Raw genomic sequence first — 17733 nt, 5'->3', positions numbered from 1 at the left:
TACCCATCCAACAACCAAGAAATTTCTGAAAGGTTTGAAGAACACGATACCGACTGTGAAGAGTATCGTGCCGCCATGGAGCCTGTCAGTTGTGCTGCAAGTACTGACACGCAAACCTTTCGAGCCCATGGCTTCGACAGACCTTAGGCTTCTTACTTTAAAGACTGTCTTTTTAGTAGCCATCACATCGGCAAGACGAGCAAGTGAGCTTAAAGCTCTTAGAATAGATGTCCCGTACACTATTTTTCATAAGGATAAGGTTGTGCTACGCACAGATCCAGCCTTCCTGCCTAAGGTAGTGTCAACTTTTCATCTGTCCCAGCATATTACTTTGCCTGCTTTCTTTCCCAATCCGACTACACCTCTTGAGTCTTCCTTGCACACTCTCGATGTAAGAAGGGCTCTTGCTTTTTATAAAGACAGGACAGAGACATTTAGAAAAACAAAGCAATTGTTTATTTGTTATGGTGAGCCTTCTAAGGGACTCCCTGTCTCTTGCCAGCGGTTGTCACGCTGGATAGTGGAGACGATTGAATTGGCCTACTCTATCTCTAAATTAGAGTTAGTGAAACCTGTGACAGCTCATTCCACCAGAGCTGTTTCAACTTCGGTGGCCTTCACCAGAGGTGTCCCACTGGCAGAAGTCTGTAGAGCCGCAACGTGGTCCACTCCATCCACGTTTGTCAAGCACTACAGTTTGGACACCCGTGCGAGGCAGGACTGCTCATTTGGGAGGACAGTGCTCTCGGAGATCTTCAGATGATGCACCAACCCACCTCCAAAGGTATGTCAGCTTGCTACTCGCCCATATGTGTGATGCATAGAGACCACGAAGAAGAAATGCAGGTTGCTTACCTGTAACTGTAGTTCTTCGAGTGGTCATCTATGCATTCACACAACCCACCCACCATCCCCACTTGGTGGTGTGAGATTTATAAATGACACTGTTATACTGTGGAATGTACTTTATTTATTTACACTCATGTTTATGGGGGGCACAATGTCGGACTCCTGTAAACTGAGGTAAGGGCAGGAACCCCATTGGACATGCGCGGTAGCGTGGGGGAGGGGTTCCCGCCAAAAACGTTCCACTCAGCTATAGTAGGTTCCGGTCTGGTCTCTGCGCAGGCGCAAAGCCCATATGTGTGAATGCATAGATGACCACTCGAAGAACTACAGTTACAGGTAAGCAACCTGCATTTCCGCTACTACAGAAAAGTTGGTGTTGTGTTAAAGTGAAAGAAAAAAAAATTGTCAGTTTATGTTTTCCACCCGGTCCAAGTGAAAAGAGAATGTTTTTTTGTTTCCCTCCTACGCATCCCCCTTGCAGCCTCCTCCTCCCTAGTGTTTTTTTTTTTTTGCTTCTCCTATGCTTAGCAGCTAGAGATAAGCAGTTTTGTTTCAGTGAAAGTTTTGTTCTCAGTGGAAGTAGTCCAAAGATTTTGAAGACTTTCTGTATTTTGTCTTTCACTAACCTCAGATAATTAGAAAATGTAGAACCGCATTTTCACGGAAGAAATGTCTTCCATAGCTTTGAAGATTCACTGCCTGAGTTAAAAAGCTCCTTGTAAGCACAAATAGTTTTACCAACCGTTGTGCCAAGATGGGAGAAAGGGAAAGTATGTTGCTGAATGTCAGAAGTATGTAAAGTATGTGAATAGAAGTGGTGAAGAAGATAAGAAGTTGAAACATAGGGGAGGAAGAAAAAGAGAAGAAAAAAAAAAAAGGAAAGTGTTTGAAGGTTAGTGTACGTGGCATGGTTTTTGACCAGAAGGAGAAGGGGGGTAAAAGACCCCTGCCTTGAAAAAGTTAGTGAATGGACAATCTTGCGTCCTCTGCTGACGAAGATTTGAAATACTGAATTGCTATATTTTTGTGTGTTTTGAACGTTGTGTTCTGAAAATTGCCCAGCCCTAAATGCAACTACAATTGAAGCCTAAAGCACCCCTGTGTTCTTGCATCAGTATCCTTTGAAATTAGAAGCCAGAAGAAGAATACAGCTATTGCTTTTTAAAAATGGACTTGTGAAATGATTAAAGCAATTAAAAACTCCAGCTTGCATTACTGTGTTTGCACTACCAGCCTCAAGTGTGCTGTGCCAAAAACGTGGCACAGACCAGTGGAGTACAGTGGAAGAAGCTGACACCTGAACCCTGCCTGCCAGTCCAGATATGAGATCAACCTCCTTGTGGACCCAAGGCTTGCCTCATTGAATCCTGCCACGTTGATACCTGAACTACAAAGAACTACAAAGAAGAAGTTCCAGAGCATGAATGCCTTGATGTCTTGCAACTTGGCACCAAACCTCGTCTAGACCTATATGATGACCTCGAGTTGTTTACTGATGGATCCAGCTACAATTGTACAACAAGCAGCTGAACTCGTAGTATGCACAGAAGCCCTGATGCTTGTTTCAGGCAAAAGACTATATTTACTGATTCAAAATATCACATGGACAGATTTGGAAAGAAAGAAGATTTGTGACTGCCCATGGAGCAGTGACCCATGGAGAATTAACAGTTGATCTGTTAGAAACCCTGATGTGCCAAGAATCATCATGACCTCCCAGTTTAAAGATCAGGTGTTTAATGACTGAAAGACTTTTTGAGAACCATGATCAATAAATGCTCAGTGAATTGTTTTTACTGGCTTCATTTGTAAATGCATCAAAAGAAAAGCCCCTGCAGACATGGACTTGTTATCTTTTTTTTTAAGAATCCAGAACACCATCACCCTGCTCAGACATCTGGAGACTGCAGGTTACCATGCTAGTCAAGCCAAAGCCCAAATCTGCAAACAAGAAGTGACATATCTGGGCTTTATCATCAAGAAGAACACTCGACTTTTAGCTGCCAGCAGGACCCAGGCAATCAATTGTATACCCCAGCCCCGGAACAAAAAGAATTACGAGTTTTCCTGGGCATGGCAGGGTACTGCCGGATCTGGATCCTGATCTACGCCGCCCTGACACAGTCCCTCTATGAACTCTTGAAACAGAAAGTCCCTGAATCCGGGACCCTAGACTGGACATCTGAAGCAAAAGAGAGCCTCCGGAATCTTAAATCAGCCCTTACCAGTCCACCCGCTCTAGGACTACCTGATATCAGCAAGCCCTTCCACCTCTATGTAGACGAAAGGAAGGGCACAGCCGTGGGCGTTCTGACCCAGAGAGTGGGTTCGTGGAATCGGCCTGTAGCATACCTAAGCAAGAATACTGATCCTGTGAGCAGAGGTTGGCCAGGATGTCTCCGATGTATCGCCGCCGCATGCCTGCTCTTAACTGAAGCCATTAAACTTACCTATGGGCAGCACATAGAAATCACTGCCTCGCACTCTATGAAAGCTCTGTTAGAAACCCACGGACCAAAGTGGATGACCAACTCCCGACTTGTCAAATACCGAGCACTGCTGTGTGAGAACCCTAACGTGCAAGTGAATGACTGCGTAGCCCTGAACCCTGCGACTCTGATGCGCTTGCCTGAGCCAGTTATACATGATTGCCAAGAAATAATGGACACCATCCATTCTAGCAGACCCGACCTAAAAGACAGTCCTGTGCCTGGCAGCATCGTCCTTTTCACTGATGGAAGCAGTTTTGTCCAGCACGGTGTCAGAAAGGCGGGTTTCGCCGTAGTGACAGAAGATGATGTCCTAATTGCTGAAGCTCTTCCACCTGGCACGTCCGCTCAGAAAGCTGAACTCTTAGCTTTAATCGCTGCACTAGAATGGGGAAGAGAAAAGAAGATCACGGTCTATGCAGAGTTACAAAGAAAGCCTGTTAGGGAAGACGTGGGACGGGCCATACACCATTATACTGACTACGCCTACTGCTTTAAAGGTCCAAGGGAATTCCAGTTGGATTCATTGGAGCCGAGCCAAATTAGCCGCACCCGAGAGATGGCAGGCCATGAAAGGTGCGGGCCTAAAGCTCACCCTGAGGAAACAGCCCTCACCGCTGGACGCGACGGGAGAAGACTCCTCGGGACCGGCAACCGAGGGAGCGAAATAACTGGGGGCGCTGCATCCCCTCTCAACCTGGAAAGAAGAGGTGGACACCGCCCGAAGCACGTTTTGCCTATTTTGCTCTTCCTGCTGACCCTGAGCATATCATCCCAGAAGTCAAAACTTGATCTCTGCTCCTCTTGTATACAAACAGTGAAACTGCATAACCAAATCAAACAGACTATTATATATCAGAGTAAATTGCAGTGTACTGAGACCAAAACGTCTTGCGCTTTCCGTAATGTTTCTTTCTCAGCATGTTCTCTTAATGACAAAGTCACATGTTTTGATCCCAGAGAAAAATCCTGTTAAATGGCACCTAGAGGTCAGAGATGCTAACCAGCAAGGTACACTATTGTAGAAAATACCCCTTAGAACCCCAAATTCTCCAGCTTCTGTGATCATAGACCCTTGTAAGATCTCCCACTGGCCAGATCAGTGTGGAGATCTCAGCTGGGAGAAGACATACATGCACGAAGACAAATATATATGCCCCTCCACAGACCCGATGCAGACTACCATCCCCAAACAAGCCAATTGCGATAACAGCTGTCCTTATTAGAACTGTGTATGGTGGGCCACTTATCCAACAACACCCCCCCTTAGTAAAATCCACGCCTCTTTAACCAAAGTGCCAGTCCTCAGTAACTGCAAAGCACAACAGTGCAACTTAATGAATTTTACCGTTTTTAACCCACAACAGTTCGTGACCACTTTTGGGAACCAATTCGGGCTCCGCATTCATGGACGGGGAGCAGATCCCCTGGGGCGGATTTATCTGAAGCTCACCCAGTTTGTAGAAACAGGCCACACCATACAAGAGCACTTCTTCCAAGACTTTTGGAAAGAAGTCGAACAGCCTTTTGAAGTGCCAGAGATAGCGCGCAACCTTTTTGTCACTTTTGCAGAAACTGTCGCTGCGACTCTGAATGTATCTAGTTGTTATGTATGTGGAGGAACCAACCTAGGAGACCAATGGCCTTAGGAAGCCCAAGAATACAATGTCAGCCAGCCGTATAATGAGACCACTGACCCCAATCCCCATAGTCAGTGGATGCTGACAAACACCCTAATTGGAAGGTGGTGCATCCAAAGAATATCTTCCGGGGGCCCCAAGATCGGAGAAACCCCGTGTCAGACCATTACCACGCTGAACCAAACTATCTTGTCCTATTGACCAAATCAAACCGTCATACCTCCTAATCGCCCATGGCCAAGCTCACTTCAGGCCAGGGCTTAGGCTCATGGTTCAATTAGTTTGGTGGGCTAAAAGAGATGATCAGTATTGTTGTTATAAGAATTATGTTATGCTTGCTGTTACCCTGTCTTATGCCAATGATTATACAAAGTTTGAAGGACATGATAGAGCAAATTGCAGATAAACGTACTGCAGTGCATCTAATGGCCTTGCAGGATTACAGGCCAGTCCCTGTCAATGATGACAATCTGGGATAATGATAGCACTCTGTGCCTTCGCTAAGAGTGTATCAAAGGGGGGAATGTGAGGGAACTGGCTGTCATTTCCGGTTATGACCTTAATGAAGGCCGTGCTCTTTGCGCCTGCCTGAAGTCCGAGGCAGACATTCCTACCGAACAGGTTTGAACCGTTTGTGCTATGCTGCCAAGATGCGCACGCAATTCCTTTGTGTAAAAGTGTGGGCGTTTCCTCTGCATGAGGGGCGTGTATAAAAAGCCCCTCCTCCCAGTCCCCAGGGCAGCCGCCCGTGGACTCATCCCGTGCTGCTGTTTCGCTAGCGAATAAAGCTATCTGTTTGGACAAGAACTTTGGTGTGGACTCCAGTTTCTCTGTGTGGGCTCCAGTTTTTCCATAACACTGTGAAGAGGGAATTTCACCAGGTGCTGCATGCATACAAATGACACCTGCTGAAATTCCCTTTTCTATACAACTGTTCAAAATTTGAGAGCCCTGTCCTCCTTTCCATATGGTCTCCCTAAGCAATGCTAGGAACCTTATGTCTGGAAGAATGGCAAGAGTATGGAGGTGGACTACTTAACTGAGAGTTCTATATCCCCATATGCTTTAAGGGAAAGCTGATATACTCAGAACATTAAAACGCTAGGCTTTTTTCCACTACTTCCAAGTGCGCATCTTTCCAACAGAAAGAAGACCTACGTGACGAGAAAATCTTCGTGCTACAGGGATAAGGTAATTGGATGTAACACTAAACAATGGCATATCAGTATGGGAACAAGCAGCACCAAGCTTCGGGCTTGTGTGCTCCCCCATCCTGCAGTGTTGCCACAAAGAAATCTGAAGTTTTTGCTTCTGTTTGTTTGGTTTTTTTATTAATTGCAGCTTGTTGTTATGTCTGAATTCAGACAAATAATGGTTAATCTTAACTATAGTTAGCCAAAACAAGCCAGCTTCAAACATTGGTTCAACAAACCGTAATTAAGATTTAGCACAGTTTAGGTTTTAAACGTATCTTAAAGTGTTAAAATGGTAGAGGGGAGTTGATGTGCCCAAACTCCACTGTGGCTCATTTCTGTAATGTAAACCAGGATTTATGGTTACATCCAAATGCAGCCAATGTATAGATTCGAACTACCAGAAATATATATTTTCTAGACATACTTTAGTAAAAAACATTCTTTGTCCATAGAGTTTCGTACAACAGAGAAAGATGGGAAATTTTAAAGGTCATGCACTTCCTGGGAGTTTTTTCCTTCTCTTTGGCTTATGGTGGTCTGTGAAATATCCAATCATGCACCTCTGTCGAAGGAAAAAGAACTCATCTTCCCTGGGTTCCAAGGCAGGATTACGACGCTTAGAATTTACTGAGGGCATCATCAAAACTGCCTTTGCTCTCATTGGTAAGTGGTTTTCCTTTAGCCGTATGCCCAGATAATTAGGATTAGAATTAGGGGTGTATATAATAAACTATTATGATTTTTGAAATAGAATGTGTTAATATGAAAGCAAATAGTATTGACATGCAGAAGTCACTTTAAATTGTAGTGTGGATTCTGCCAGTCACTGAACCTTATTTTATTTATTTATTACATTTATATACCGCCCCATAGCCAAAGGTCTCTGGGCGGTTTACAAAAGTTAAAAACAGTGAACATTAAAAACAACTATACAAAATTTAAAACCATCAAAAGCATAAAACAACAATATCCTTTTAAAACAACTATTCTGAGGTCAGTTAAAAACAAACTCAGCACATGTTGTTAACTGCCTGGGAGAAGAGAAAAGTCTTGACCTGGCGCCGAAAAGATAACAATGTTGGTGCCAGGTGAGCCCCGTCGGGGAGATCATTCCATAATTGGGGGCCACCACTGAAAAGGCCCTCTCCCTTGTTGCCATCTCTGAGCTTCCCTCGGAGTAGGCACTCGGAGGAGGACCTTAGATGTTGAGTGTAGTGTATGGGTAGTTTCATGTCGGGAGAGGCGTTCCGTCAGGTATTGTGTAGCAGGTCGGCATGAAACGTTGCTGTTCAGGAAGTTAGATTCAGTGACAAAGAATAATAGCAAATGTGAAACGTGTTGTTGCAACCTTGATGAAAGAAAGCACATAATTTCAAAGTTTCTGTACACTTACTAGGAGACGTTAGTAATGTTCAAATGGAAGATCCATACCTTGTTAGAGTTTCAGAGCAGGGCAGAAATGTCAACAGTGCCATCACCTGTACATATAAAGGCAAACATTTAGGAACATAGAAAGCTGCCTTATGAGTCAGACCAGTATTGTGAGCACAGGTTGGTGAAGGCTCTCCAGGATTTTAGGCCCTGTCCTCCTTTCCATATGGTCACAATACTAAGTGAGAACCTCCAACAATGCCCATAAAACTCTCCACACCGTCCCATTAAAAATTATTATTATTATTATTATTATTATTATTATTATTATTATTATTTATATAGCACCATCAATGTTCATGGTGCTGTACTTAGTAGAAGAATAAAACAGCAGTAAAAACCTTTTCTAGCTGCCAGCCTTGCTCTTTCTCTCCCCTCTGTTTCCTTGCCCTGCTATTTCTCCCCATCCCACTCTCTAGCCTTGCTCTTTCTCTTCCATTTACCCCTTTGCCTTGCTATTTCCTTCTCCCACCCAGCTGTTTAATTTAACAATGCTAAAGAAATGAAAACGCATGGGGCAAAGTATGACACTCATAGGTAGTACTACTAAATTGATTAAAAGGACACGCTCATAAGTATTGGTCTGGTGGTTTTTTTACTGGTAGTGTAATGACAAGAAACAGGACTGCCATTACCACAATGATGCCAAAGGGCTCATCTACACCAAGCAGGATATTCCACTACGAAAGCAGTATGAAAGCGGTATATAAAAGGCAGAAGCCACACTACTGCTTTATAGTGGTACTAAAGTGCATTGATAACTGTTGCCCCAACAGTTGTCAGTGCACTTCAGTACCACTATAAAGCAGTAGCGTGGCTCCTGCCTTTTATATACCGCTTTCATAGTGGAATATCCTGCTTGGTGTAGATGAGCCCAAAGACTAGCTGGGGAATGCTGGAAGTTGTAGGCATTTTGTCTGTCTAAACAGGCATAGAATTGTGCCGAGTTAATTTTTATGCACGGGATGGACTAAGAAGATCACCGACATATTTCCCTCTCCATTATTTCATCACACAGGAATGGTAGCTGAGCAGTTTGTTCCTGACGGACCTCATCTGAAGCTGTACAGTTATGAAAAGAAACAATGGGATCACTTAATGAACTGGCAGCATGCAACCATGTATCTCTTCTATGGTATCTCAGGGCTGGTAGATATTGTGGCACATAGCACTAATGTGTTACCAGTAGCATTGGACAGAATGATGCTATCCCTTGCAGTTTCTGTGGAAGGTGAGCACACTGGACTGCACTATTCATGCAGATTCCCCCCCCCCCCCCGGATCAAAATTAAAATGAGCAGGTAAAGATGATCCATTAGAGTAACTCTGTTACATAACCACATGAGAAAAGTCACAGCAAAGGAGTGGGGGGAAGGAAGGATTAAATATTAAAACTGATTATTAAGGCAGTTAAATAATGCACACGGCATTCTTATTAGGGAGTAAGGTGAAGTGGAGGAATTAAAACATTTGGAGAAAGAAATAGGCTTGAAGATTCTTTATGATTATATATCATAAGCAAAAATCAGAGAATCATATAGTCTGAAGGTCCCCCAAAGGTAATCTAGCCCAACCCTCTGCTGATGCAAAGAATCCACTTCTAAAGCATTCCTGATATGTGACCAACCAGCCGCTGCTTGACACACATGTCATAGGTGTTTATATTGTGGCACCAAATCTGAAAATCATCAGGAATATGCCTCTTTGGTTTGAGTGCAATTTAGGGTCAAACTACACATTACGTTAATTGCGTAGCATATAGCTGAGGTTTTTCTCTCTTTTTTTTACTCTAGAGTAAATGCACACAGCCCTGATTGGTACCACTACGCATTGGGAGGAGATGATCAAAACTCCCCACTGCCACCATTTCTTCCAGAAATCTTCACCTCTGGGGGGTGGGGTGGTTTAAATAAAATAAAATAAAAGTCCATTGACACCAATGGAGACTTCTTTTCTTTTTTTAAGACCCACACTGGGGTGGGGGGATTTCAGGACAAAAATGGTGAGGAGGGGAAAGGGTTAATACCCTCCCTCCCCCAGTGCATAGTGGTCCCAATCAACATTGACGCCATGAGCAGTTACTCTAGATTAAAAGAAAGGAAGGAAAAAAGATTATCCTCAATTAAGAAAATGTTTTACCCATAGGACACTTCACCCTACCTCATGGTGTTGTTGTTTCCAGATGATACTGTCTTCCACTTGAAACCCTTCTGTGTTTTCTCATCATGTCTTCCTCCCCCCCACCCCAAAAGAAGAAAAACTTTAAGGAAGAAAAGGCAGAATAGCTGTGCAATGCCTTTTGATTGACAGTGCTATGAGGTGTCCAAGTGGAAGCCTACTTAGTTAGGAATATGTTTAAGGTTGCAATTGATACTATGAAGAGGTACACATGGCCTCAATGTGTCAGCCTTTATGCAGACTTTGAAAACTGTTTTGTTTCAGTCTGTGTTTTATGGATATAAATGCCTGCTGTTGTTTTAAAGGCTGCGCTTTTTATTTGAGTCATGGTGGGAGTTTTATTTATTATATTTTTATTATCACACTTATATCGTGACTTTTCCCCCTTGCAAGGAACACAAAGCGGCTTACATGGCCCTCCTCCTCTCCATTTCCCTCCTCACAACACCCCTGTGAGGTAGATTAGGCTGAGAGTCAGGAACTGGTTCAAAGTTCAGAGTTTCATGGCTGAGAGAGAACAAGAACCCCGATCCCCTGAATCCCAGTCCAACACTATGCCACTCTGGCTCTTTTATATTTATTTTGCGATTCTGTTTTTAGAGCTTTCTGTAAGCTGCCTTGGGAAGGCTCTTGGCCAGAAAGACCAGCTCAAATAAATAAATAAAAATGAAATAAGTACAGGGAAATGTGCCCCTCCTCCCTCAAAGCAGTCCAGATCACTGCTTTATGGCTGCTACTGGTGGCCACAAAGCAGTAACTGGTTCAGGGTGGCTGAGGTGCGGGACAGGTTGCGCTCTTCTCCCTCCGCCAGCAATTTCCACAGAGCAGCAATTCCTGAATGTATCTGTGGATATGTGAGTGTGTGTTTGTGTATGCACAAACGTAATGCCTCAGGTTTCTACAACCAGGATGAGAAGAGGCATGTTACAATCACTCCAGAGACCAACGAAATATGTATTTAACAGAATTTACTTTAAGAAGATTTAAGAAATACTAGCATGAACAAAACAAGTAACATCACTATGAATCAACTCTATTCAACTCTTTTCTTCAACCCACAGTTCTCTTTCAGGTCCCAGTGTCAGGTTTACTGGACAAGCAACAGAAGTGTATCCCTATTCGCTTGTCTGTCTTGTGTAGGTGCACTCTTCAGTAAGCTGTGGCCTGTCGCCTTCTTCTCCTGCGTTGTTAATTTCTCCTTCTTTTCTTCCAGCGCTCTCTCTCTTCCTCCTCCCTCACCACAAAACCACCCTTTTTCAACAGACGTTTTTGCTATTCCCTCACTCCATTGCCTCCCACTTAATTCAGCCATCATTCCAAGGCCCTCAGAGACATGCATTACACACACACACACACACACACACACACACACACACACACACACACACACACACAGCCCTGGCACTCCAGCAGAAACCCAGTGCAGCCCTCAGGGCTGAAAAGGTTCTGCACTCTTCACATAGAGGTAAGTGGGATGATGGAACCCCCTGTGCACCTGAACACTTCTTGGCTTCCCTGAAATGATACACACACACACACACACACACACACACACACACACACACACACACAGTCACTTCATTCAAACCCCAAATGTTATAGTTTGTAATAAGAATTTTATGCAGCAAATAAATAGAGGAGCAGTAATAGCTGACCCTCTCATTCCCCATCCCCAGGTTTTCTATTTTATTACCATATCCATGGGCGTGCTATGTTAGATCTTCACGTGCATCAGTTACTTTTAGTGGCCATCTTTGCAACAGCCATCTGCATATTCTTGGAAGTCTTCTTCCGTGGCATCGTTGTCCTTGAGATGTTCCGGACAAGTCTTTGCATACTGCAAGGGAGCTGGTTCTGGCAGGTGAGTGAGGCACTCTTTCCCTGCCTTCATGATCGGTTCATTCCCAGGAGAAAGTTGAGATCACGGCCGGCACCAGCAGGCAGCAGCCCCGGACAGATGTCAAGGGCCCCCTGGTGCCACTGATACCACTGCCCCGTGCCCTCTCTACTCCCCTGATTGCTGGGCAGCGGCCATGTAATTCATCCCTCCCCAATAGGGTGCCCATGGACACAGGGCTCCCCACCCCTCCTAAGTTTTTAAATTAAATTATTATTATTTTTATAGAACTTTACTTTTTTTAAAAAAAACTGGAAAGCTGTCATTGGAAAGGCAAGTGCCAACCACCAGCACCATCCTTATTGCCAAGAATGCATCTGGGCCCCGAATGGGCTTCAGAGGCATTCTTTTTTAAAAGATCAAAATCAAAATAAAGGCCTGTGGCTGAAGTCCAGCTCTTTGTTTTGAACTGTGCACAACCTCCTAGAAGAAAGTAAGTTGGGGGTGCTTGGGAACATCTCCCCTGGAGGGCTGGAGGGGATGTCAAGGAGCAAAGTGAGAGTTTTTGCCTGTCCTCTGTGTGTGCATACACGTGTGGTGTATGAGCTGGGTTGTTTACTTGCTTTTGTGTATGTTTGTGTGTTTTGTTATGGGGTGTGTGTGTGTTTTGCCAGGTGGTAGTTGTCGTGTGTGTATGTGTGTGTGGGTATGGGCTGTGCACTGTGTGTGTGTGTGTGGTGTGTGTCTTGCCTGCGTGTGGATGTGTGTCTCTGAGTACCAACACTTTGCCTTCAGTGAAATGGGTATTTTAAAGGGCGAATATGTGGTTTGGCATTTGGGGCTCAGCCTCCACCTCTGCTTTGTGCTCAGTCTCCCATCTCTGAGTTTCATCAGCTTGCCTTCTGTGAAAAGGGTGCTGGGACAGAAAATTGTGGGTTCAAAAGAGTGGTTTTGTATTTGGAGCTCAGACCCACATTTGCCTTGTACTAAGGTGTTTGTCAAGTTACTTTTCTTCTGGCCTCACCAGTTTACTTTCTGGAAAATTTATGTATTTTGACAGGGCAACTCCCCACACACATGCAAAACATTCTCCAAAATTTCAAATGTGCCCACTGGCCCCAAAATGTTGGGGAACTCTGTTGTAGTTGTAGGGTTGCTCTGGGATGTCAAGTACAACTACTGGGGCCGCTATCTTCCTCCTGGGTTAATCAGTATTTGCATATACAAGTAGGGTGGCCATGTGTCCTCTTTTACAGAGGACAGTCCTCTGTTTGAAGGCATCCTCTATTTTGAAGTCCAGATAAAAGATAAAGAACAGAAAGAAGAGGAGAAGCCAATAGGAGCCTTGAAGTTTCCCATCAACAATCTTTCCCACTATGAAATTGTGATTCTATCTAAAATACACTAATTATGTCCCAATTTCCATTTATACATGTACATGAGCACATGCAAATTTTATGCAAATTTGTATCCCCCTTTGTCCTCTTTTTTGGATGATGCATTTCCTCTAGCATAAGGGCCACCCTAAAGTGGAACCAAAATTATCCCTGTGTGGAGTGTTCCCTGTTCAGAGTCCAGTAGTTCCAGTCCATCCCATCATCACCTAACAGACTCCTAGCATTCTGTGCTCACTGAGCATGATTAGTTCCCATTGGGAATCCCCCCCCCTAAAGATTTTTTTCCCTACAGAAATTTTGTACTTCTGCAAATCTCTGGGTTTCCTCTGGCCTGCTGATACCTTCTTGTGCATGGAGGGTGCCATTTTAAGGATCAGCATTTGGAGGCCTGAGGTTGCTTTTAATATATATGTTTTCTATTTCTGTTACAGTTTTATATGGACTGTGTTTGGTTGTTTAAGAGAACCGCTGCTTTCATGAAAGGGTTCAGTAGAGACAAGCTGGCCTTTCAAATTGATAGCATGCCTAATGGTGTCTGTAACAGTGTGTTTCTTTTTCTACAGAATTGTCAAATTGGGAGGGTCACAGTACATACCTAAACCCCAAACCCTAATTACAAATACTACAACCACAAAGAGTTGAATTCTGCCCACAGTCTTCAACAGCAGAGCACACAAATAGCAATAAATGCAAACACTGAAGGACCTCAGCCATAGTTTGACTCTTAATGTGTGGCTAGCAACCAAATCAGGGGATTAATTTTATTTAGGACTAGGTGCCCTTCCCTCATTTTCATCAAGATTGCAGCATGTATTGGAAGGGAGGTTTTATCCTTTTCTCACTAGCTGCAATCTCAATGAAAATGTCCTGCCTGCTGCAATTAGCATTGTGTCCATTGGAGTCAGCTGCTCCGATGTGATGAATAAGGGTGTTGAGCTAGAACATATCTGTTGAAGTGAAGTGTTCGGAATGTATACTGGCAAGGAAAACATGTTAAGTAAAAAGGTATGGAATTTGTTTGAAACGAAACAGTTCACATCAATGGAATACATTTTGGAAGGGAAAGCAACTCTCCTGTTTGCAATGCTGTTCATAACTAAACTTACAATTTATGTACAATGCCATGGACAAATCTACTGTTGAAGTAAAAGCATAAAACATGGCATTGCAAACTACATGACCTAAAGTAAATGCATAAAATGTGGCGTTGCAAACTACCGATACGGAACAAGTATTTCTAAATCTAATGCCATGTGCCTTTTTGTTTTCACAGATTGGATTTGTACTTTATCCTCCAAGTGGGAGTCCAGAATGGAACCAAATGGATCATAATAACATAATGTTTCTCACAATGTGCTATTGCTGGCATTATGCATTTGCACTTCTCATAATGGCATTGAATTATACTATTGTCAGCTGGTAAGTAGATTCTGCTTAAGAAGAGAAATTCTGAAGATCTCCATTTAACTTGCCATTAAATATTAACTCTTTGAAATGTTATTCAACATGATAAAACTTTCAGGCCTTCAAAAACAAACTGTCCATTTATGGAGGGATACAAAATTGCAGTGGCTTCTATATGCAGCTCCATTCAGCCTGCAGGTTTTGAAGCAACCAAGCTGGAACTTGACTTTTCCTCATAGCTTTGCTAGAAAATAAGAAACTATCATGTCAGAGGGCTTACCGGAGCTGAGCTCTGGGACCTTCTTGAATTATTAGAACCCAGCCCTAGAACAACATATAATCTAAATGAGCTATCCAAGGTGCTGAACCTGGTTTTGTGGCTTGAATTCAGCACCTTGGATAGACCGAACTCACAGCCCCACTGACATTGGAGCCATTGTTTTAAGTGCTATTCTTTTTATTTGATTCACCATGGGAGTTATATTTTATTTTTATTATTACATTTATACCCTGCCTATTTCCCCTTGCAAAGGAACTCAAGGTGGCTAACATGGCCCTCCTCCTCTCCACTTTATCCTCAGAACAACCCTGTGAGGTAAGTCAGGCTGAGAGTCAGGGATTGTTGCAAAGTCGCCCAGTGAGCTTCAGGGCCGAGTGGGGAGTAGAACCTTGATCTCCCAAGTCCCAGTTCAATGCTCCAACCACTACACTGGCTCCAATTAAAGCAAATGGATTACTTTTTGGGAATGTAAATTGCAGGTGTGGGCTCCTCCTGTACAATAGGATCAAGTGCCTTGCACATTTTCTCAAACAAAGATGACCGGGTTAACTGGAGTAACTGTGGGGGAAGACGTTCAAGGGTGCTTCTTACTCTGCAGCATTCACATTTCCTCTAGCACTTGCACAGCGAACCATTTTTCCTGTTTAGACATCCCTTATCAGATATAACTAGCAAAATGCCCTCCATGTTGACAGGCAAAATATGTGACTGGAGAGAGGGCTAGTATATTGCAAGGATCCCTAGCCCTCTTTGAAGCACGCATCCTCTCCCATGCATTGTACTCACCCTATGGGATCTCTATCAGTGTAGGATGGGCTTCCGGGTTTGGGGGTTAAAGGAAGGGTTTGCCCTTACCAGTGGAATCTGGTGTCTCTGATTTTGGCGGGCCTGTATGTCCATTCCAGGTTTCAGGTAAAACCAGCAAGAACTCAAAGGGAGCTATCTAAGGTGCTGAACCTATTTTGGGGGCAGTGCCAAACATTGCTTTCTCCCACAGGAATGAATATCAGCTATTGACTTATAGTGGAGATGACAAGTGATGGCCTTGGGCATAACATTGGGGTGAGGACTAAACCTGCTCTCTGCCTCAGTGACACCAGCCATTGAGAATCAAGGCTACTCCTAACTACATAGTCTCATTGACCCTGTTCACGGTGGTTAAGCATTTTGAGCTAAACATTACGGCTTAGTGTGTTGTGTCAGCCGTGACTTAGTATGTTGTGTGAACCATTACTAACCACGGTGGCTACATAAACATGGTTTAAACACACTAACCATTTGTTGCAACAGGGTTAGTGGACTAACAATGGCTTAGTGTGTCTTCTGAACAGACCCATAGTGGATTCTGTTTTCTTGGTCATGCAGAGCAGGGGTGCGGAATCTCTTTCAGCCTGAGGGCCGAATTGCATTTCTGAGAAGCTCTTGGGGGCTGCATTCCAGCAGCAGGCAGGGCCAAAATCAAAAGAGGTGGGGCAAAAAACTCTCCCAAAGTCTAGAAATACCACGGTATCTTAGCTTAAAGCTCTTACTGCCATTAAGTAAGTTTAGGAGAGGCATTTTAACCTTTTAGAAGGGGGGAAAGGCACAAAAAACGGGAAAACACCAAATCATTGGTCATTAGGAGAAAAGGGATTGGACAGGAATGTGGCCTTCTGGCAGTGGAGGCTGGTGGCTCTGATGTCAGTGGGGCAGTGAATCCGTTCTGGGTCTTAGTCAGAACCAGTCAGAACTCTAAAGGAAGGCTCATAGGAACAAATGAAGCTGCCTTACGCTTATTCAATTGGTCCATTTAGACAAATGGTCCATTGTCGACACTGACTGGCAGCTGCTCTCCAAGTTTTCAGGCTGGATTCTTTCCTCATCCTACCTGGAGAAGCCAGAGATCGAACTCGGGGCCTTTTGCATACAAAGCGTGTGCTCTGGCCACTCCCTTTTACTCATCAGTGTTGTGCTGTGGGACTTTCTTGGAGGCGGGTGACTCCGATATCAGTGGGGCTGTGAATCCACTCTGGGTTTCAGTCAGAACCTGTCAGAACTCTAAAGGAGCTATCCAAGGTGTGGAACCTGACTCTGTGGATCATATTCAGCATCTTGGTTAGCTCCTTTAGAGTTCTGACTGAAACCCAGAGTAGTTTCACCAACCCACTGTCATCGGAGCTACCAGCCTCCACTGCCTTCTGGGTGGAAGGGCTGGACTTTGCACCCAGGCCCAGGCTTCATACCCTGAACTAGAGCATGACAGAATGGAATATTGGGAGAAGGAGGTAGAATATTGGCAACTATATACATTGTTAATGTGACACCCCACATAAAAATAACTGCCCCTCCATTTGTTCTGTACTTGGCTTAGAAAGTGTGAAGACATACCATGAATTGTCCTACTTTGTTTTCCCCCTCTCCAGGGTAGTTCGTTCAAGACTAAAACAAGCCCCAGCAATGGAAATTGGATTACTGAAAACGTCCGAACGAGACCAGGAGTCAGAAGATGAGATCTAGTTTAGCATAGCTATTTTCTCATAGTATACCATCTCTACCTTCCGTTCCTGAGCTGTAATGGTTTTGTTTACCATGTCATTTAGGCTTACACAATCCGTGTATGTATGATCATGATGGTTGAAACAACAAATAAACTATTTCATTAATTTATGAAATGTCCATTAGTGCATTGTTTATCCTATGCTTGAAGTAGAAAGAGAACATTTTGCTATTGAACAGGCTGGGGGTGACATTGTCAAGTGAAAATCAATCTAGGCCATTAATAGCTGATGGGTCTAGCCTTTCATTGCTCTTGGGTAAACTGGGAAATTTCCACACATGTTAAAAAAAACCCAAATACAATCCTACTGTCGCAGAAATGGATGGTAACTTCTTAAAACCAAACAATTTCTACTTTGTACACATCTATTTTAAATATAAAGGATAATTCATTGTCTAGCTTCCAAATGTTTGTTGCAAATTTACAAAGTGTGTGTTTGCAACTGTATTACTTTGTTTCTACTTCTTGTCATTATTATTTATTATCAGTCATCACA

At 43.7% G+C, this 17733-nt stretch overlaps 1 protein-coding gene across 1 annotated transcript; it reads left to right on the top strand.

The window, feature by feature from the left end:
* Positions 1–6611: 6611 nt before the first annotated feature.
* Positions 6612–17296, top strand: TMEM45A (transmembrane protein 45A). Its single transcript, XM_063127631.1, has 5 exons — positions 6612–6837; positions 8624–8836; positions 11460–11644; positions 14291–14436; positions 17104–17296. Exons 1-5 carry the CDS (start codon positions 6648–6650, stop codon positions 17195–17197), a joined length of 828 nt encoding a protein of 275 aa, XP_062983701.1. The 5' UTR covers positions 6612–6647; the 3' UTR covers positions 17198–17296.
* The last annotated feature ends 437 nt before the right edge of the window (positions 17297–17733 follow it).

The sequence above is a fragment of the Elgaria multicarinata genome, chromosome 5 (genome assembly GCF_023053635.1).
Source record: "Elgaria multicarinata webbii isolate HBS135686 ecotype San Diego chromosome 5, rElgMul1.1.pri, whole genome shotgun sequence".
NCBI lineage: Eukaryota > Metazoa > Chordata > Lepidosauria > Squamata > Anguidae > Elgaria > Elgaria multicarinata.
This window is presented reverse-complemented; position numbering and strand designations above follow the sequence as displayed.

What these genes read in the sequence shown, in the direction of transcription:
- TMEM45A (XM_063127631.1), top strand. Translation starts at nt 6,648, where the DNA reads ATGGGAAATTTTAAAGGTCATGCACTTCCTGGGAGTTTTTTCCTTCTC. An exon ending in CCTTGCAGTTTCTGTGGAAG is followed by an intron (nt 8,837 to 11,459) that starts GTGAGCACACTG and finishes CCCCATCCCCAG; the next exon opens with GTTTTCTATTTTATTACCAT. An exon ending in AATTATACTATTGTCAGCTG is followed by an intron (nt 14,437 to 17,103) that starts GTAAGTAGATTC and finishes CCCCCTCTCCAG; the next exon opens with GGTAGTTCGTTCAAGACTAA.